General features: G+C 47.7%; 1 protein-coding gene across 2 annotated transcripts; it reads left to right on the forward strand.

The window, feature by feature from the left end:
• Positions 1-3,365: 3,365 nt before the first annotated feature.
• LOC135973386 (myb/SANT-like DNA-binding domain-containing protein 2) lies at positions 3,366-21,174 on the forward strand. 2 transcript variants are annotated; one of them, XR_010590197.1, is made up of 2 exons: positions 3,366-3,459; positions 20,605-21,174. XR_010590197.1 is itself a non-coding variant. In XM_065556399.1 (2 exons), the coding sequence occupies exons 1-2, from the start codon at positions 19,034-19,036 to the stop codon at positions 20,751-20,753; spliced, it is 726 nt and encodes a 241-aa protein (XP_065412471.1). In that variant the 5' UTR covers positions 17,663-19,033; the 3' UTR covers positions 20,754-21,174. The 2 variants fall into 2 exon arrangements, 1 of the variants encoding a protein (XP_065412471.1); XM_065556399.1 differs by lacking the exon at positions 3,366-3,459 and adding an exon at positions 17,663-19,610.
• The last annotated feature ends 749 nt before the right edge of the window (positions 21,175-21,923 follow it).

Genomic DNA, 21,923 nt, shown 5'->3' on the forward strand with positions numbered 1-21,923 from the left:
TCTTCCGTTACAGTAGAGCCCTGAGCCCCAGCTGAGACCGAGGCCCCATAATGCCAGGACCGTGTTCAGACACAGTGTGAAGCATTCCCCGCTCTGGAGAGCTACAATCTAAATAGGCAAAACCAAGCAAGTGGGAGGAAGAAAGATTGTTGCTCTGCCACTGACCTGCTGGGTGACTTTGGGCCAGAAATTGTACCCAGGTCTCCTAGGGTGACCAAATGTCCCGATTTTATAGGGACTGTCCCGATTTTGGGGGCTTTTTCTTATATAGGCACCTATTCCCCCCCCCCCCCCCATCCCTGTCCCAATTTTTCACTCTTGACATCTGGTCACCCTAAGGTCTCCTCATGCCTAGTCTAGGGCCCTATCTCCTGAGCTAGCTCCATTCACTTCTCCTCCCACTCTGGCCTCTGCCTTCTTTTTCCATGCTGCTCCCTAGTATGGCAGGGCCCCTCTCCCCCACCCCAGCATCTCAGCCATTCTCTACTGCACTCTTTCTCTTCCCTTGGCAAGCTGCGATCTAGCCCCTGTGTTTCTAATGCAGTCAAAAGCTGTGAAAGTGCAACTTCTGCAGAGATGGTGGGAGGGGCGGAGTGATCCCTTTAGGCCATGGGGGTCAGAGACTGAACCTAGGGGGTGTTCTGATCCAGATCTGAGCTTTGGGCATTCAAATCCAGAGTTCATGCCTGTCTCTCTCTAACCATTATCACGATATCATGACACTGCAGCATCCTCTGCTAACTCAAATGCCGTGATTTTGTAATTCTTTATTGTTAAGGGCAATTGCGACAAATTACAACATGGGTTTACAAAGGGCAGATCGTGCCAAACCAATCTGATCTCCTTCTTCGAGAAAGTAACGGACTTATTAGATAAGGGAAATGCGGTGGACCTAATATACCTTGATTTCAGTAAAGTGTTTGATACTGTACCGCATGAGGAATTATTGGTTAAACTGGAAAAGATGGGGATCGATATGAAAATCCAGAGGTGGATAAGGAATTGGTTAATGGGGAGAATGCAGCGGGTCGTGTTGAAGGGTGAACTGTCGGGTTGGAGGGAGGTCACCAGTGGAGTTCCTCAAGGTTCAGTTTTGGGACCCATTTTATTTAATCTATTTATTACTGACCTTGGAACCGACTGTAGGAGTGGGCTGATAAAATTTGCGGATGACACAAAGCTGGGAGGCATTGCCAATTCGGAGGAGGATAGGGATATTCTGCAGGGAGACTTGAATGAGCTTGTGAATTGGAGTATCAGAAATAGGATGAAATTTAATAGTGAAAAGTGTAAGGTGATGCATTTAGGGATGACTAACAGCAATTTTAGTTACAAGCTGGGGACGCATCGGTTAGAAGTGACAGAGGAGGAGAAAGACCTCGGGGTCTTGGTAGACCGTAGGATGACTATGAGTCGACAATGTGACGTGGCGGTGAAAAAAGCCAATGCGGTCTTGGGTTGCATTAGGCAAGGAATATCTAGTAGGAACAAGGAGGTGCTGCTTCCGTTGTATAAGGCGCTGGTGAGACCACATTTGGAGTACTGTGTGCAGTTCTGGTCTCCCATGTTTAAAAAAGATGAACTCAAACTGGAACGGGTACAGAGAAGGGCCACTAGAATGATCAGAGGAATGGAAAACCTGTCGTATGAAAGGAGACTAGAGAAGCTCGGGTTGTTTAGTCTGTCCAAACGAAGGCTGAGGGGGGATCTGATTGCTCTCTTTAAATATATCAGAGGGATAAATACCAGGGAGGGAGAGGAACTGTTCCAGCTCAGTACTAATGTGGACACGAGAACGAACGGATATAAACTGGCTGTGGGGAAGTTTAGGCTTGAAATTAGACGAAGGTTTCTGACCGTCAGAGGGGTGAAATATTGGAACAGCCTTCCGAGGGAAACGGTGGGGGCGAAGGACCTGTCTGGTTTCAAGATTAAGTTAGATAAGTTTATGGAGGGAATGGTTTAATGGAAAAACATGATTTTAGCCAAATGAATACCATGCCTTGGTAGGTAAATAGTATAATGGCCAATGAGGGTCAGGCTGGAGACTCTTGCCTACATGCTCGGGGTTTTACTGATCGCCATATTTGGGGTTGGGAAGGAATTTTTCTTCAGGGTAGATTGGCAGAGGCCCTGGAGATTTTTCGCCTTCCTCCGCAGCATGGGGGCAGGGATCGCTAGCAGGAGGGTTCTCTGCCAATTGAAGTCACTAAGCCACAGGATTTGGGGACTTCAACAGCAGAGTCAAGGGAAAGGGTAGGGACGGCTCTGTGGCCTGCGACATGCAGGGGGTCAGACCAGATGATCATAATGGTCCCTTCTGACCTTAAAGTCTATGAGTCTATGAGTTCCCATAGAACCCAGAGGGGCCAATCAGGATCAGGGCACCATTGTGCCAGGCACTGCCGAAGGCATGGTCTCACTCGGACGAGCGTATTGCTGAATTGGCACATTGGAATTTGGGGAAGAGGGGTGGGTTGTATAATCATTTTAGTTCATTCATAATTAAGGCTACAATTTTGTCAGAGAACTTGCCCTAGACACCAATTCAGTCCCACTCAAAGCCTATTTGGAGGGCTGAAGTGGTGCACAGATCTTGTGTGAGCCCTCCGAAGAGGGGGTGAATTTGCCCCACAGGAATATATACTTGCTATTCACAGAGCGACACATCTTGGGGTGTGAGAAGGGATGTTTGTAGTGACCTGCAAGTCCTCAGAGCCAGGTGCTGACACAGCCTGCTGAGATCAGGATTATCCAGTGAAAATCATGGGGAGGGGGGCTGACAACAACATTCTGAAGGCAGCTTAAATGAGCATGGCTTTTCTTTTGATCGCTTCCTGCTTTGCAGGCTGGCAGCTTGGAGAGGTCAGCATGGCTCTGGGAGTCCTGCTTGTGCATTAACCATTGATGCAGAGCATGTGAAAGGAAATGAAACATGGATTTTTCAGGGGTCTCACAAAAAGCATGAGGGGAGCACGTGGCAGTGGGGATACTAGAAATAGATCAGTTATCTCTCAGTCTAAGGGCCAGTTTTTCAAACAGCTTCAGGTATCCAATTAAGAGCCAGTTGTCTAGGTTTCAATTGCTGTTGTGGTAAATGTACATGCAAATAGAGGTGCAATTCACACACATGCTGCATACACAATCATGCCCCAATCTTTCTGAATATTTTTATTTATGATCCCTACATGCAAGAAATAAATCAAGAATCTTTATCTATATATTTAGGCTTGGGAGGACCTTCCTCACTGTATTACACCAGTTTTAATATGAATCAAATTTTAGGTGATGCTATCCCTTTAAGACAGACTGCTGCCTGCCTCAGACACTGAGCTGTGGGGTGATTTCTACCATATGTTGGCTATGTGACCCCTACACAGGAAACACACACCGCCTGGGGATCTGAAATCATTCCATGCAATTCAGTTCAGCTCAGGCGATCCACGCCTCAACCCGCTGGTATGTTTCATTAAATAACTTTTACTATGCATTTTTTCATTATTCCTTTTCATGTTCAGTTTTATTTTGAAAGTAAACTCTTCACCGTTCTCTCCCATGGGATATTTCTTAATGTACAAGCCTCACCAGGTGACCGTTCTGGGCACTGTGGCTAAACATGTGCCAAACACCATGGGAAAATGACTAGGGGTGAAAAGCTCAGCTAGATCCCTGGTATCTAGTGGCAAAGCCACCGATCCCAGAGAGACTGGTCAGCTGACCTGGATGAATTCATTCCGTTTGCTGGCCCAGGTGGCAGATGTTGGAGCAGCCAAAGGATAATCCGCATGAAACATTCGCTCCAGTCTGGTTTAGATGTTTCCTTGGTGCAGTATTTGTGATCTAATTGTGGAAGGCAAGATGATCTAGATCAGGGATACTCAGGCTGAAGCGCATGAGCTGCAAGTGGCTTTTTAATGTTTCTTCTGCAGCTCTTTGCAGTACATGATAGTAAAACACTGTGTGCTTTAATTATTAACCAATCAGGATGCTTTTACTATTGTAAAAGCAATTGTAAATTGATAAAATAATAATACTTGGTCAGTCATTTTGCTGTGGGAATTACATATGTGGTATAGTAAATGAAACAATGAATTCACATACTGTTGCTCATTTGGGTAATGTTAATTGCTAATTTGGCTCCTGAACCACTGAGGTCTGAGTATCACCTATCTAGCAGTTAGAGCACAGGGCTAGGAGGCAGGAGATCTGTGTTCAATTCCAGACCTTCCTGTGTGAGCCTGGCTGCTCAAGTCTCGCTAGATTTTCCTTTCTATATGTTAGTTTGCTCACCTGTTTAACAATAGGGAGTCTGTGAGACTTAATTCATTGGTGCTTTTGAGGCACTCTGATATTGCAGTGATGAGCAGCATAAAACTGGCTATAAATAATTAACCCTCCGCAGGAGATATTTTGTAAGTCATTCCTGTCAAGCTAATTGAGGTCTGCAACTGGAAAGAACTAGCAAAGGGCACAGCGTTATTACTGAAAGCAGCAGGAGTTGTAGCAGGGGAGTGGGAATCAAGAGACTGCCATTGAGGTGCTTTGGGCAGGTCATGTGCCCTCTCTGAACCTCAATTTCTCCATCTGTGGAATGGAGATTATGATATTCACCTGCCTCCCAATAGAGCTGAGAGAGTCACAGAATCATAGAAATATAGGGCTGGGAGGAACCTTCAGAGGTCAACTAGTCCAGCCCCTTCCACTGAGGCCTGGTCCACACTAACCCCCCACTTCGAACTAAGATAAGCAACTTCAGCTACGTGAATAACGTAGCTGAAGTTGAAGTACCTTAGTTCAAACTTATCACGGGTCCAGACGCGGTAGGCAGGCTCCCCCGTCGATGCCGCGTACTCCTCTCGCCGAGCAGGAGTACCGGCGTCGATGGCGAGCACTTCCGGGATTGATCCCAGAAGATCGATTGCTTACCGCCGGACCCGGAGGTAAGTATAGACCTACCCAAAGACAGGACCAAGTTTATGTAGACTATCCCTGACAGGTGTTTGTAGAACCTGTACTTAGAAACTTCTAATGACAGGAATTCACAACCACCCTTGGAAGCCTATTCCATTGATTAACTATCCTTATAGTTAGAGTTTACTAATATCTAACTGAAATCTCCCTTGCTGCAGATTAAGCCCATTACCTTGTGTCCTATCTTCAGTGGACATGGAGAATAATTGATCACTATCCTCTTTATAACAGCAAACTTGAAGGTTATTATCGGGTCCCCCCCTCAATCTTCTTTTTCAAGACTAAACATGCCCAATTTTTTTTTAACCTTTCCTCATAGGTCGAGTTTTTAAATACTTTTATCATTTTTGTTCTCCTCTAGAGCCTCTTCAATTTGTCCATCTTTCCGAAAGTGTGGCACCCAGACCGGGACACAGTACTCCAGCTGGGGCCTTACCAGTGTCGAGTACAGCAGGACAGTTACCGTTCATAAGACACTCCTGTTAATACACCCCAGAATGATATTGGCCTTTTTGCAATTGCATCGCATTGCTGACTCATATTCAATTTGCGATCCACTCTGACGCCCAGATCCTTATCTTTAGTTTTACTGCCTAGCCAGTTATTCTCCATTTTGTAGCTGAGTATTTGATTTTTTTCTTCCTACGTGTAGTACTTTGCACTTATCTTTATTGAATTTCATCTTGTTGATTTTAGACCAATTCTATGATTTGTCAAGGTCATTTTGAATTTTAATCTGGTCCACTGAAATGCTAGCAGTTCCTCCCAGCTTGGTGTCATGCACAACTGTTCTAAGCATACTCGCCAACATTTTCATTAATGATTTGGATAATGGAGTGAATAGTATTGGACCCAACTAGATACGTCCTCAAGTTTGACAGCAAACCATTGATAACTACTGTGACAGACCCAGACCAGCGGGGTACGGGAGTCTGGTAGAGGGCAAATATACTGGTCACTAGAGGAGTAGTTTTCTGTTCCCTGAGTGACCAGAGCAGGGGCTGCACTAGAGTAATCAGGAACCTGCTAGAACCAGTTAAGGCAGGCAGGCTAATTAGGACACCTGGAGCCAATTAAGAAGAAGCTGCTAGAACCAATTAAGGCAGGCTAATCAGGGCACCTGGGTTTTAAAAAGGAGCTCACGTCAGTTTGCGGGGGGAGTGTGAGGAGCTGGGAGCAAGAGAGGCAAGGAGCTGAGAGTGAGAGGGTGTGCTGCTGGAGGACTGAGGAGCACAAGCATTATCAGACACCAGGAGGAAGGTGTTTGGAGTAGCCCAGGGAGTTGTAGCTGTCATGCAGCTGTTACAGGAGGCACTATAGACAGCTGCAGTCCACAGGGCCCTGGGCTGGAACCCGGAGTAGAGGGTGGGCCCGGGTTCCCCCCAAACCTCCCAATTGACCTGGACTGTGGGTTCTTCCAGAAGGGAAGGTCTCTGGGCTGTTCCCCAACCCACATGGTGAATCTCTGAGGCAAGAAAATCCGCCAATAAGCACAGGACCCACCAAGATAGAGGAGGAACTTTGTCACACTACTCTTTGAGTATGGTTTTTTCAACCAGTTGTCACCCACCTTATAGTAAATTTCATCTAGACCACATTTCTCTAGCTTGCTTATGAGAATGTCATGTGGGACTGTCAGGAGCCTTACTAAAAACAAGCTATATCATGTCTGTCACTTTGCCTCTATTCACTAGGCCAGTAACCCTGTCAAAGAAGGAAATTGGGTTGGTTTGGCATTATTTTTACTTGACAAATGGTACTGGCTATTTCTAATAACTCTAGGTGCTTACAAATTGATTGTTTAATACTTTGTTTAGTATCTTTCCAGGTATCAAAGTTAGACTGACTGGTCAGTCTATAATCCCCCAGTCGTCTTTGTTCCCTTTTTTAAAGATAGGTACTATGTTTCCACATATCCTCTCCTTTGGTGCCTGACCCATCCTCCATGAGTTCTTGAAGATAATTGCTAACAGTTCTGAGATTGCTTCAGCTAGTTCCTTAAGAATCCTATGATGCATTTCATTAGGTCCTGCTGACTTGAAAACAGCTAACTTATCTAAATATGCTTTAATCCTTTCCCTATTTTGTCTTGCAATTAAAAAAATTAATAGAATACCATTTAAATATTTTTGGATGTTTTCTACATTTTCAAATACATTGATTTCAATTACAACACAGAATATAAAGTGTACAGTGCTCACTTTATATTTTTGATTAAGTATTTGCACTGTAAAAAAACAAAAGAAATAGTATTTTTCAATTCACTTAATACAAGTACTGTAGTGCAATCTCTTTATAATGAAAGTTGAATTTACAAATGTAGAATTATGTACAAAAATCCTGCATTCAAAAAACAAAACAATTTAAAATTTTAGAGCCGGCAAGTCCACTCAGTCCTACTTCGTGTTCAGCCAATCGCTAAGACAAATACGTTTGTTTACATTTGTGGAGCTAATGCTGCCTGCTTCTTGTTTACAATGTCACCTGAAAGTGAGAACAGGCATTTGCATGGCACTGTTGTAATCGGCATCACCAGGTATTTATGTGCCAGATGCACTAAAGATTCATATGTCCCTTCATGCTTCAACCACCATTCCAGAGGACATGCGTCCATGCTGATGATGGGTTCTGCTCGATAACAATCAAAAGCAGTGCAGACCGATGCATGTTCACTTTCATTATCTGAGTCAGATGCCGCCAGCAGAAGGTTGATTATTATTATTATTATTTTTGGTGGCTTGGGTTCTGTAGTTTCCGCATTGGAGTGTTCTTTTAAGACTTCTGAAAGCGTGCTCCACACCTCGTCCCTCTCAGATTTTGGAAGGCACTTCAGATTCTTAAACCTTGGGTCAAATGCTGTGGCTATCTTTAGAAATCTCACATTGGTACCTTCTTTGTGTTTTGCCAAATCTGCATTGAAAGTGTTCTTAAAATGAACAATACATGCTGGGTCATCATCTGAGACTTCTATAACATAAAATATATGGCAGAATGCGGGTAAAACAGAGCAGGGGACATACAATTCTCCCTCAAAGAGTTGTCACAAGTTGAATTAATGCATTGTGTTTTTAACAAGCGTCATCAGCATGGAAGTATATCCTCTGGAATGGTGGCTGAAGTATGAAGGGGCATATGAATGTTTAGCATATCTGGCACGTAAATACCTTGCAATGCCAGCTACAAAAGTGCCATGCAAATGCCTGTTCTCACTTTCTGGTGACCTTGTAAATAATAAGAGGGCAGTATTATTTCCTGTAAATGCAAACTAACTTGTTTGTCTTAGCAATTGGCTAAACAAGAAAGTAGGACTGAGTGGACTTGTAGACTCTAAAGTTTTACATTTGTTTTGTTTTTGAGTGCAGTTATGTAACAAAAAAAAAAATCTACATTTGTAAGTTGCATTTTCATGGCCAAGAGATTGCACTACAGTACTTGTATGAAGTGAACTGAAAAATACTATTTCTTTTGTTGATCATTTTTACAGTGCAAATATTTGTAATAAAAATAATACACACTTTGATTTCAATTACAACACAGAATACAATATCTATGAAAAAGTAGAAAAACATCGAAAATATTTAATACATTTCAATTGGTATTCTATTTAACAGTGCAATTAAAACTGCAATTAATCGCGATTAATTTTTGAGTTAATCGTATGAGTTAAGTGTGATTAATCAACAGCCCTAATTCCTTCTCCCTAGATGTTAATATTTATTGTGTTACATATCCAGTTACAATAAATCTTTTTAGTGAAGACTGAAGTAAAATCGGCATTAAACACCTCAACCTTCTTGATGTAGTCTGTTTAACTCTCCTTCCATGCTAAGTAAGAACCTACACTTCCTTTGTTTTTTTCTTGCTCCTAATGTATCTGTAAAACATCTTATTGCCTTTAATGTCCCTTGCTAGATGTAACTCATTTTGTCTCTTAGCCTCCCTGATTTTATCCCTACATGCTTGTGCTAGTCTTTTGTATCCATGCTTAGCAATTTGTTCATGCTTCCACCATTTGTAGGTTTGTTTTTGATTTTCAGGTCATTAAACCTCATGAATGTTTGCAAAGCATTTTGAGATGTTTGGTTGGAAGGAACTAGATGAGGACAAAGTCCTGTAATTAATTCATCCCCATTGGGGGTGAGAGTATTGTTGTAAGCATTGGGTTGTGATATTGTTGGGTGAATCAGATGGGTGGAAATTGGATGGAGGAAAAGGACAGTGATCTGCCAACATGGAACTCAGAAGTGATGGGAAAGGAAATAGCTAGAGGGGGCACAGGATGCATACTAGGTGGGAGGGAGTGTGTGTCATGCAGGCCTATTCTACATTGATTTTTCCTCACAGAATGATGTTGGTAGCCCATCTCTGTTCTGGGGTTTGTCACATTCTCCTTGCTGGAAGCTGCTAGCCCAGAACCTTAGCGGTAAATCAATGATTTCAGTGAAGCCAGTTCCCATCAGCTGAGGATCTGGCCTGTTATATCTCTTGGATGACATGTAAATGTTGGTGCTAAGTGCTCCTGGGATCTTTGACTACAGACTGCTCCACAGAAATAGGATGTTAGCCCCAGTGTCCTGGCTAAATTCCATTTTAGGTGAATACATGCTTCTTACATGGAACCCCCATGTTTTTTCAACTGGATACAACATTATTTGGTTCCTCTCCTAAAAAGGGTTGGGTTTTGTCGTGCTGCAAGTGCGGGCGAGGACCTACCACAACATACAATTTAGAGCTCCTGTAAAAGAACAAGTTGTTAACTTGCTGTGATGCTGATGATCAAAATTGTAGGCTGAGCTGCAAACTGACACATTCACAGCTGGAAGAGAGGCCAATTCACTTATGTAATCATATAGATCAAAGTGTTGTTAAAGATGTAAGAATGTATTTGGTATTTAAACTTCATGAAAACTAATGGGACATTGTTGTCACTTATCTGAATCCCATTATAGTGTAGCAGCAAATATTTGCATTGTATAAATCCCCGTAACTAAATAACCCATCAAATGAGAAAGAAGCCTTGTGTAATACAAATGAAGAACTTTAACAGGAAAGCGCTAATTCCTGCGCATTTGAAGGCAAGTGGTCCTTGCAATTGATGATCAGAGCTCAAAGACTCTAAGGGCACGTTTACACTTGCAAAGTTACAGCGCCACTCAGAGCGCTGAAGAAAAACCGCTGTCTTGTGTTCACACTGAAAGCTGCCTGCGCAATAGCATGTTCACACCTGTGGCACTTGTGGTGCTATTCGTAGCAGTGCACTCTGGGCAGCTATTCCACAGAGCACCACTTTCTCTTTTGCCGCTAAGACTTGTGGGAAGGCAGAAGGGGTTGCAGGGCATCCTGGGTCCTGTCCCAATGCCCCGTGATGCATTGCTTCACATCCCAGCAATCCCTGTGCTTCTGTCTGCATTTGGCGCCATCTTTCAACAGTTTGTGTACTGTGTGCCCTGCCCTGCCTTTTTCTGGCTGCAGGAATAGATCCTGAGCTGTTGACCAGAACATTGCTTGCACTGACCAACACGTCATGAGTGGCAATGTAGTTATTCCTTAAACTACAAAGGCAAGAGGAGTGCGACATTGATCTCACCACACATACTAGCTATGACACGAGAATGCTTGTGGCATTCACAGAGGTGCTGACCACAGTGGAATGCAGCTTTGGGGTTTGGGAAACAAGCACTGAGTGGTGGGATCATATTGTGATGCATGTCTGGGATGATGAGCAGTGGCTGTAGAACTTTCACATGAGAAAAGCCACATTCATGGGACAATGTGATCAGGGCCGGCTCTAGGCACCAGCAAAACAAGCTGGTGCTTGGGGCGGCACATTTTTAGGGGCGGCATGGCCGGCGCCAGAATGCCACCCCTAAAAATGTGCCCCGGCCGCCCTAGCTCACCTCCGCTGCTGCTGCCACGGTGCGCAAAACAGCTGATTTGCCCGCCGCTACTCGCCCTCCCTCCCAGGCTCTCAAGCCTGGGAGGGAGGGGGAGCAGCGGTGTGCGAAACAGCTGATTCGCGCACCACAGCGGCTTGGGGTCTCCCCCTCCCTCCCAGGCTCTCAAACCTGGGAGGGAGGGGGAGATCCCGAGCGGCCACGGCGCGGGCGCCGCTTCTCCCCCTCCCTCCCTCCTAGGCTTGAGAGCCTGGGGGGAGGAGGCAGGGCTGGGGATTTGGGGAAGGAGCGGAGTTGAGGCGGGGCCGGGGGTGGGGTAATTAAAGAACGGGGGGTGGGGGGCGGCCAAAATTGTTTTTGCTTTGGGCGGCAAAAATCCTAGAGCCAGCCCTGAGTGTGATGAGCTTGCCTTAGCCCTGCCGCGCAAGGGCACAAGAATGAGAGCTACCCTGTTGCTGGAGAAGCATGTGGCAATTGCACTGTGGAAGCTGGTTACTCCAGACTGATACCGATCGGTCACTAACCAGTTTGGAGTGGGAAAGTCGACCACTGGAGTCATGTTGATGGAAGTGTGCAGGGCCATTAATTGCATCCTGCTCTGAAAGACCGTGATTCTGGGCAACGTGTGTGATATTGTGGATGGCTTTGCACAAATGATCTTCCCTAACTGCGGAGGGGTGATAGATGGCACACACATTCCAATTCTGGCACCAGACCACCTAGCCACCGAGTACATTAATTGCAAGGGGTATTTCTTAATGGTTCTCCAGGTGCTTGTGAATCATCGTGAGCATTTCACAGACATTAACGCAGGCTGGTCTGGAAAGGTGCATGATGCATGCATCTTTTGGAACACTGGCCTGTTCAAGAAGCTGCAAGGAGGGACTTTCTTTCTGGACCAGAAGATCACCGTAGGGGAAAATCAAAATGCCCATTGTGATCCTGGGAGACCCTGCCTACCCCTTATATGCTGTGGCTTATGAAGCCATACATGGGGCAACTTGACAGCAGCAAGGAGCGGTTCAACAACAGGCTGAGCAAGTGCAGAATGACTGTGGAGTGTGCATTGGGCTGTTTAAAAGCCCACTGGCAATGCCTGTATGGGAAGCTGGACATGGCCGATGACAATATTCCTATGCTTATAGCTGCATGCTGTACACTCCATAATATTTGTGAAGGGTAGGGTGAAAGCTTCACTCAGGGCTGGACTGCAGAGGCTCAGCGCCTGGAAGTGAGTTTGAACAGCCAGAGACCAGGGCTATTAGAGGGGCACAGCACGGGGCCATAAGGATCAGGGATGCTTTGAGGCAGCAATTTGAAGCTGAAAGCCACTAATATTTGTTTAGGGTTATCATATTTCAGCAAGCAAAAAAGAGGACGGGAGGAGCCCCGCCCCCATCCTGCCCTAGCCCCGCCCCTCCCACTTCCCGCCCCCTCAGAACCCCCAACCCTCCCCCCCGTTCCTTGTCCCCTGACTGCCCCCTCCTGGGACCCCTGCCCTAACTGCCACCCAGGACTCCACCCCCTACCTAAGCCTCCCTGCCTCTTGTCCCCTGACTGCCCCCTCCTGAGACCCTCCCCACATCCTAACTGGCCCCCTAGGACCCTACCCCCTACCTGTCCCCTGACTGCACCAACCCTTATCCACACCCCCACCCCCAGACAGACCCCTGGGACTCCCACGCCCCATCCAACCACTCCCACCCCCTGACAGCCCCCCCCCCAGAACTCCCAACCCATCTAAACCCCTCTGCTCCCTGTCCCCTGACTGCTCCAATCCCTCTCCCCACCCCTGCCCCCTGACAGCCCCCCCCCAGAACTCCCAAACACCCCCCCCCCGCTCCTTGTCCCCTGACTGCCCCCTCCTGGGACCCCTGCTCCTAACTGCCCTCCAGAACCCCACCCCCTACCTAAGCCTCCCTGTTCCTTGTCCCCTAACTGCCTCCTCCTAAGACCCCCCCCAATGCCCCCCAGGACCCTACCCCCTACCTGTACCCTGACTGCCCAAAACCTTCTCCACCCCCCCAAAAAAGCCCCCCTGAACTCCCGACCCCCCCCGTCTCTTGACTGCCCCCTCCAAAATTTCCCTGCCCCTTCTCCTGCCCCCTGGCCCCCTTACCCCGCCGCTCAGAACATGGTGTTGGGCTCTGTGCGGAGCCGGACACGTGGCTGCGCTCCCCAGCGCAACACACAACCCGGTCCCTGCCCCTGCACAGTGCTGCCGGAGTGGGGCGCTGGGCTGCAGGGGAGGAGGAGCTGCCGAGGCCCGATGCAAACGGCCCGGCAGGCCGGCCCGCTCAGAATGCAGGGAGGGAGGGGTGGGGGGAGGAGGAGCTCTACAGCTGCTCCGGAGTCCAGCCCGGCAAGCTGCGGGGGAAGGGCTCTGGCTGCCAGCGGCTGACTTTCCTGCAGCCCTCCCAGCCGCGCCTCGCTCTGCATGGGGGGGAAATCCCGGACATATTTAGCGATTTACAAATTCCCCCCCAGATGCTATTTTTAACACAAAAAGGAGGACATGTCTGGGTAAATCCGGACGAATGGTAACCCTCTATTTGTTGCTCTGCTTGGGATTGCAGTGCTTGTAATGCTAGGAGGTGATTGGCGCACATGATGCAAGAAAGGGCCTTAACATAATTGGTTATGATTATGGTATCTGTGTGCATGTATCATTTTTATATTGGAAAGTTATAAGTATTGTCTTTATACTGTCTGTATTTCAAACTTGTGCTATGCTGATGGGTGACACCCCAGACAATTTGGCATCAGCACTGCCTAGCCTGCTTGATGGCCCATTAAGGACCATCAGCTATATAATTGACCCATTGCAAGAAGGCAGATACATCTTGTGACTCAGCAAGGTACGCAGGGACTTGCATATGGACAGAACTCTAAGGTTTTTTCTTGCCATGTGCCCGAATGCGTGTCTTTGGGACAAAGAAAGCAGAGACCACATGGCAAGAGACTATAAAAAGCTGTTGCAGTTCCTCCATCTTGTCTTCAATCCTGCTTCTTACCTCTGGAGGAACTTTGCTACAAACTGAAGCTTTCAACAAAGGACTGAAGGACCCATCCCAGCTGTGGATGTACTCCAGAGACTTGATTTAAACCTGCAGTTTATTCTATCACTTCTACAAGCCTGAACCAAGAACTTTGCCATTACTGTATGTAATTGATTCCATTTAACCAATTCTAGCTCTTATCTATATCTTTTTCCTTTTATGAATAAACGTTTAGATTTTAGATTCTAAAGGATTGGCAACAGCATGATTTGTGGGTAAGATCTCATTTATATATTGACCTGGGGCTGGGGCTTGGCCCTTTGGGATCAAGAGAACCTTTTTTCTTTTACTGGGGTATTGGTTTTCATAACCATTTGTCCCCATAACGAGTGGCACTGGTGGTGATACTGGGAAACTGGAGTGTCTAAGGGAATTGCTTGCGTGACTTGTGGTTAGCCAGTGGGGTAAAACCAAAGTCTTCCCTGTCTGGCTGGTTTGGTTTGCCTTAGAGGTGGAAAAACTCCAGCCTTGGGCTGTAACTGCCCTGCTTTAAGCAATTTGTCCTAAATTGGCACTCTCAGTTGGGTCTCACCAGAACCAGCATCGTTACAACCTCCCGGAGGCCAATCGCAGTGCTGTAATCACCATGGTGTCTACACTGGCACCACAGCGCTGTAGCTGCTTTACTGCACACAAGCTTGCCAGTGTAGGCGGGGCCTAAATGCACTCCCCCCTCTCTCTCTCTCTCTGCCAATCAAAGAAAGATCCCACCTGCGTGGTGACCCTGTCAGCTTGTTTTCTGTGAGAAGAAGCTGTAAGTATGGACTCAGGGAAGGATCCTTCATCTCTGGACTGTTTGGATTCTAACAGGGCAGAATAACTCAACAAGGAGACGGAGATTACAGAGCTGTTCTGGGTAGCCCTGAGAGACTTCCGAGAAACTGGCAGATTACTACGTCTCTGTTACGATTTGAAATCATAGACTGTGATTCAGCTGTGCACATACTTTACCTGCTTTATCCTCTCATTTCTTAGCTAATAAGCCTTTAGTTAGTTTACTATAGAATTGTCTACTGGCATTGTCTTCGGTGTGAGATGTAGGCTGCAACTCAACCTGGGTGAGTGACTGGTCGAAACCTGGAATATTTGATTTTTGGTGTAAGTGACCATTTATCACATAGTCTGTTTTGCCTGAGTGGCAAGATATAATAGAGTCACAGACAGTACCCTGAGATGCTCCAGTCTAAGACTGTTGTAGTATTTTGGGAGTTCACATTTGGTCCTGGACTGGTGAAATCTAATTATGGAACATACCACCAGTTTGGTGTCTACCCTGCTTTTGACAGCCTGTCATGAGCCGGTGTGATGCTTGTTCCATGTCTTTTTGTTCTGTGCTAGTAAGGACCTAGCTCAATGGGGAGCTGGTCACTATGATAATACAAATTAGTCACAATATTATTATTATAAAACAAAACCAAGATTAAGAAGTGACTTGATCACATTCTACAAATCCCTAAATGGGGAGAAGATTTCTGGTAGATGGCTCTTTAATTTAACAGGAAAAAAGCATAATGAGTTCCAGTAGTTGGAAGCTGAATTTAGACAAATTCTGGCTAGAAACAAGGCACATTTTTTAACAATGATGGTTAAGGCTGTGAGTTTGCTATGGCTTCTGTGGCTTTCCGCCACCTCTGTAAAATTCCGCAACTGCCGCAGCTAGTGTGGCTGACCCCAGGGCCACCCGAGCAACTCCAGGCTCACACGGCCCTGGAGCCAGGCACAACGGCCACTCCTGGAGCTGCCCCCCAGCCACTGCTTGGTGGCCCCGGGCAGCTGGCTCTGGGAACCATCCAAGCAGTGGCTGGTGTGGCTGGCCCTGGGGCCCCCCAGAGCAGCGGCCGGTGGGGCTGGACCTGTGAATTGTTTATTGCTTATGACCAATGGTTTCCCCAGGAATTGAAATTAGAGGGGGGTGTTCGAATTTATACGGGGTGTGTGTGTGTGCGCATCGGGGCTGATGAGATATATAAAAGATACGAATAAAGTAAATGTTTTGTTAGGATAATGCAAATGTAACATAAGGATAATGCAAATTACACCAAAACACATAACCGGTCTAAATTTCTAAAAAAATATAATGACTTTGAAAAGTAAGCTATCATGGGATAAGAGGGAAGTCCTCTCATAGATCAGTAACTGGTTAAAAGATGGGAAACAATTTATTTCTACCCTTTGTCAGCTCTCAGAATGGAGAGGGATAAATAGTGGTATCCCTGAGGGGTCGGTACTGGGACCATTACTGTTCAACATATTCATAAATGATCTGTAAAAATGAGTAAACAGTGAGGTGGCAAAATTTGCAATGATGCAAAACTATTCAAGATAGTTAAGTCCCAGGCAGACTGCGAAGAGTTACAAAGGGATCTCACAAAACTGGGTGACTGGGCAACAAAATGGCAGATGAAATTCAATGTTGATAAATGCAAAGTAATGCACATTGGAAAACAATCTCAACTATACATTCAAAATGGAGTCTGAATTAGCTGTTATCACTCAAGAAAGAGATCTTGGAGTCATTGTGGATAGTTCTCTGAAAACATCCACTCAATATGCAGCGGCAGTCAAAAGCAAACAGAAAGGGATAGATAATATAGGGTTACCATTCGTCCGGATTCCCCCGGACATGTCCGGCTTTTAGAGTTAAAAATAGCGTCCGGGAGGAATTTGTAAATGTCCGGACTCCCTCCCCCCCGCCCCCCCATGCAGAGCGCGCGCGGCTGACAGGGCAGCCAGCCGGATGGTGCCACTTACATGGGGCTCCGACAGCCAGAGAGAGCCCCCTCCTCCACTTCCCCCTCCTCTCCCCTGCAGCTGAGAGCACTCCCTCCCTCCCTCCCTGCATTCGCAGATCACCAGCCGGCCGTTCGCACCGGCAGTCTGGAGCTCCTCCCCCTGCTCCTCCTCCCAGCACGCTGGTCTGAGCGGCAGAGTAAGGGGGCCAGGGGGTCGGAGAAGGGGCAGGGAGGTTCTGGAGGAGACAGTCAAGAGACAGGGGAGGGGGGTCGGGAGTGGGGGGGCTTTCTGGGGGTGTGTGGATAAGGTTTTGGGCAGTCAGGGTACAGGTAGGGGGTAGGGTCCGGTGGGGGCAGTTAGGGTGGGGGGGGTCTCAGGAGGGGGCAGTTAGGGGACAAGGAACAGGGAGGCTTAGGTAGGGGGTTGCGTTCTGGAGGGCAGTTAGGAGCAGGGGTCCCAGGAGGGGTGGTCAGGGGACAAGGAGCAGGGGGGGGTTGGGAGTTCTGGGGGGGGCTGTCAGGGGGCAGGGGTAGGGAGAGGGATCGGAGCAGTCAGGGGACAGGGAGCAGAGGGGTTTAGAGGGGTCGGGAGTTCTGGGGGGGCTGTCAGAGGGTGGGTAGTGGTTGGATGGGGCATGGGAGTCCCAGGGCTCTGTCTGGGGGTGTGGATAAGGGTTGGGGCAGTCAAGGGACAGGTAGGGGGTAGGGGGCCAGTTAGGATGGGGGGGAGGGTCTCAGGAGGGGGCAGTCAGGGGACAAGAGGCAGGGAGGCTTAGGTAGGGGGTGGAGTCCTGGGGGGCAGTTAGGGGCAGGGGTCCCAGGAGGGTTCAGTCAGGGAGCAAGGAGCGGGGGGAGGGTTGGGGGTTCTGAGGGGGGCGGGAAGTAGGAGAGGCAGGGGCGGGGCTAGGGCAGGACAGGGGCGGGGCTAGGGCGGGGCTCCTCCCGTCCTCTTTTTTGCTTGCTGAAATATGGTAACCCTAGATAATAAGACAGAAAATATCATATTGCCTCTATATAAATCCATGGTATGTGCACACCTTGAATACTGCATGCAGATGTGGTCGTCCCATCCCAAAAAAGATATATTGGAATTGGAAAAGGTTCAGAGATGGGCAACTAAAATGATTAGGGGTATGAAACAGGAGGAGAAATTAAAATGACTGGGAATTTTTAGCTTAGAAAAGAGACGACTAAGGAGGGATATGATAGAGGTCTATAAAATCTTGACTGGTGTGAAAAAAGTGAATAAGGAAATGTTATTTAATCTTTCACATAACACAAGAACTAGCAGTCACCCAATGAAATTAATAGGCAGCAGATTTAAAAAAACAAAACAAAAAAAAACCCCCCAAAAGGAAGTAGTTCTTCACACAACATAAAGTCAACCCGTGGAACTCTTTGCCAGGGGATGCTGTGAAGACCAAAACTATAACAGGATTAAAAAAAGAACCAGATAAATTCCTGGAGAATAGGTCCATCAGTGGCTATTAGCCAGGATGGGGAGAGATGGAACACCATGCTCTGAGTGTCCCTAGCCTGTTTGCCAGAAGCTGGGAATGGGCAACAGGGGATGGATCACTTGATTATTATCTGTTCTGTTCATTCCCTCTGAAGCACCTGGCCTTGACCACTGTCGGAAGACAGGATACTGGGCTATATGGACCATTGGTCTGACCCAGTATGATCATTCTTATGTAAAAATTAATTATAATAAAAATGTTTAGTACAGAAACTCCCCAACATAATGACCTTTCAAGATAGCAACAATGTGAGAACAACCTTGGCAAATAATGCATTTTAAAAATCTTGGCCTACTAGGAAACATATTTATATAAATTTCCATCCCCAGTCACAAATCTAGTATTCTGGAGCAAAATCACTAAAATATAGTCCAACAAACAAATGTTTATTTAACATGCCCCTCACTTTTCCCTCCATCGCACCCCACTCACCGGTGTTGTCCTTGGTCAGTGGAGACTCAGGCCTGGTCTACACTAGGCGTTTATGTCGAAGTTAGCGCCGTTACATCGAATTAACCCTGCACCCGTCCACACTGTGATGCTATTTAGTTCGACATAGAGGTCTCTTTAATTCAACTTCTGTACTCCTCCCCGACGAGGGGAGTAGCGCTAAATTCGACATGGCCATGTCGAATTAGGCTAGGTGTGGATGGAAATCGATGCTAATAGCTCCGGGAGCTATCCCACAGTGCACCACTGTGTTGACGCTCTGGACAGCAGTGCGAGCTCGGATGCTCTGACCAGCCACACAGGAAAAGCCCCGGGAAAATTTGAATTGGAATTCCTTTTCCTGTCTGGACAGTTTGAATCTCATTTCCTGTCTGGACATCGTGGCGAGCACAGCAGCACTGGCAACGATGCAGAGCTCTCCAGCAGTGATGGCCGTGCAGTCTGTGAATAGAAAGAGGGCCCCAGCATGGACTGATCGTGAAGTCTTGGATCTCATTGCTGTGTGGGGCGATGAGTCCGTGCTTTCCGAGCTGCGATCCAAAAGAAGGAATGCAAAGATCTACGAGAAGATCTCTAAAGACATGGCAGAAAGAGGATACAGCCGGGATGCAACGCAGTGCCGCGTGAAAATCAAGGAGCTGAGACAAGGCTACCAGAAGACCAAAGAGGCAAACGGACGCTCCGGATCCCATCCCCAGACATCCCGTTTCTACGAGGCACTGCATTCCATCCTCGGTGCGGCAGCCACCACTACCCCACCAGTGACCGTGGACTCTGAGGATGGGATACTGTCCACGGCCGGTTCCTCGGACATGTTAGGGGACGGGGAAGATGAGGAAGGAGATGAGGAGGGCGAGGCAGTCGGCAGCTCTCACAACGCTGATTTCCCCGACAGCCAGGATCTCTTCATCACCCTTACAGAGATCCCCTACGAAGCGTCCCCAGCCATTACCCCGGACACAGAATCTGGTGAAGGATCAGCCAGTAAGTGTTGTAAACATCTAAACATTTATTTTTAACAAAACAGGAATATTAACAATTAAAAGAATGGGTTGTTCATGATTAGTGTGCCCTAGGCGCTTAACGGTTTAGTCATGGGCAGTGCAAGTTTTGAAAAGAAATCTAGCAATGTCCGGTTTTCAGTGATTGTCCTGCACAAGCCGCTCTACTGTTTATTCCCTGCTACTGCAGCTACAGTAAAATGCGGTCAATATGTCCGGGGATAGAGCAGTAATCCTCCTGGGACATCTCGATGAAGCTCTCCTGGAGGTAATTTGAAAGCCGTTGCATGAGGTTCCTGGGGAGAGCGGCCTTATTGGGTCCTCCGAAGTACGACATGTTGCCGCGCCACGAGATTATCAAGTACTCGGGAATCATTGCTCTGCACAGCAGGGCGGCATACGGCCCTGGTCTTTGGAGGCTTTCCCGGAGCATTCTCTCTTTGTCGCTCTCGGAGATCCTCATCAGGGTGATGTCGGCCATGGTGACCTGCTTTTAATTAGGTAGGGGAATGTTAGTGTTGGGACTGCTTTCCCGTTCCTTTACAGAACTGTAACCGCTGGTTTGCAGCCACGCGGTGGAGGCGGGAGAGGGGCAGCCGAAAGGGATCGTTCCCGGGGACAGCCGCGAGGGGGTGGGACAGGGGCAGAGTTCCCGCTTGCCGGATTGCTGGCAGCAGGGACTGACATTGCTTTAAATGTGAAATGAGGCCAGTGGTAATATAAAAGTTTTAAACTGCCACAAGTGTACGGCTTACCATGTCTGCCTGCAACAGAAATTCCGTTGTGCTGCCCCGCTTCTCAAATGTGCTGTGCAAGACCCCAGGCACTGAATGCGAAGGCCGAGAATTCGACCTTGTGCTGAGTGCGCATGTGAAAGGTGCTGTGCATGGTCTTGTTCACAGAGAAAGACTATGTTCTTTGTTCACAACTACATTTATCTTTCTGAGGAATTCACTCCCTTTTTCCCATTTCCACAGCCCCATCTGCGACTGTCTCACAACCTAGCCTGGAATCACACTCCCAGAGGCTAGCGCGGATTAGGCGTAGGAAGAAGAGGACACGGGAGGACATGTTCTCTGAGCTTATGGCCTGTTCCCAAGCCCAGGCAGCACAGCAGACCCAGTGACGGGAGAACTTGACCCAAATGCACCAAGCCAACATGGATCGGGAGGAGAGGTGGTGGCAGGAAGACCAGCAGGCGACTCAAACGCTGCTTGGACTACTGAGGGAGCAAATGGACACGCTCCGGCGCCTTGTGGATGTTCTGCAGGAACGGAGGCAGGAGGACAGAGCCCCGCTGCAGTCCATCTCTAACCGCCCTCCCCCGCCATCAAGTCCCATACCCACCTCACCCAAAGTGCAAAGAAGGAGAGGCGGCAGAGTCCCTGCTAAGTCTCACTCCACCCCTGCAGAGAGCTCTAGTAGCAGAAGGCTCTCATTTCCCAAAATTTGAAAAGTTCTTTTCTTCCCGCCTGACACAAGCCCACGTCCAAGTTTCACCTCCCAATGCCATGTGTAGTTGATAATAAAAAATTCGTTTCTGTTAACTACTGTTTCAATCCTGTTCTTTTGGAGGAGGAGGGGAAAGGGGGTTGGTAATTGGACAGGACAGTCACCTTTGGCAGGGTACATAGTCGGGGGCAGGCACAGCAGCAGGGCACATACACAGTGCAGTGATGCAGTGACTAGTTACCCCGGTTAGTCTGGGAGGTTGTTTTCATGTTATGTTGGGGGGGGGGGGTTGCTCTGTGACTTTGTGGCGGGGGAGGGCAGTTACAGATCTTAAGCGCCGGTCCTTAGGCAGGATCACAGAGCCACACAGCATGGGATCTGTAACCATCCTCCCCCTGCCACAAAGTCACATAGACCCCCCATACACACAGTCCCGATCAGGAGGGGTGACAGGCTCCGTTGAAACAAGCATCCCACCGCAGCGGAGCCTGTCAATCCTTGAGTTTAGAAGCTGCATTCGCGTCACAACACTACACCCGCTCCGCACCACAGTCTGTGTCCCAGTTTTAAAAAATTCCCGCGAAAACAGTATTAAAGAAAACGGTGTGCTTTAACAAAGTAGAACTATTTTTATTTCGACACGTGTGTTGGAAGGGGGGTGAAGGGGGTATGTAACTGGATAGGATAGTCAACATTAACTGGGTAAAGAAACGGGGGCAGGTTTAGCTTCTCAGTACACAAACTTTAAAGTCACAGGTTACCCTGCTCACTCAGGAACTTTGCTTTCAAAGCCTCCCGGATGCACAGCGCTTCCCGCTGGTCTCTTCTAATCGCCCGGCTGTCT

This window comes from Chrysemys picta, chromosome 9 (assembly GCF_011386835.1).
Source record: "Chrysemys picta bellii isolate R12L10 chromosome 9, ASM1138683v2, whole genome shotgun sequence".
Classification (NCBI taxonomy): domain Eukaryota; kingdom Metazoa; phylum Chordata; order Testudines; family Emydidae; genus Chrysemys; species Chrysemys picta.

What these genes read in the sequence shown, in the direction of transcription:
- LOC135973386 (XM_065556399.1), top strand. Translation starts at nt 19,034, where the DNA reads ATGCAGAGCTCTCCAGCAGTGATGGCCGTGCAGTCTGTGAATAGAAAG. An exon ending in ATCTGGTGAAGGATCAGCCA is followed by an intron (nt 19,611 to 20,604) that starts GTAAGTGTTGTA and finishes CCATTTCCACAG; the next exon opens with CCCCATCTGCGACTGTCTCA.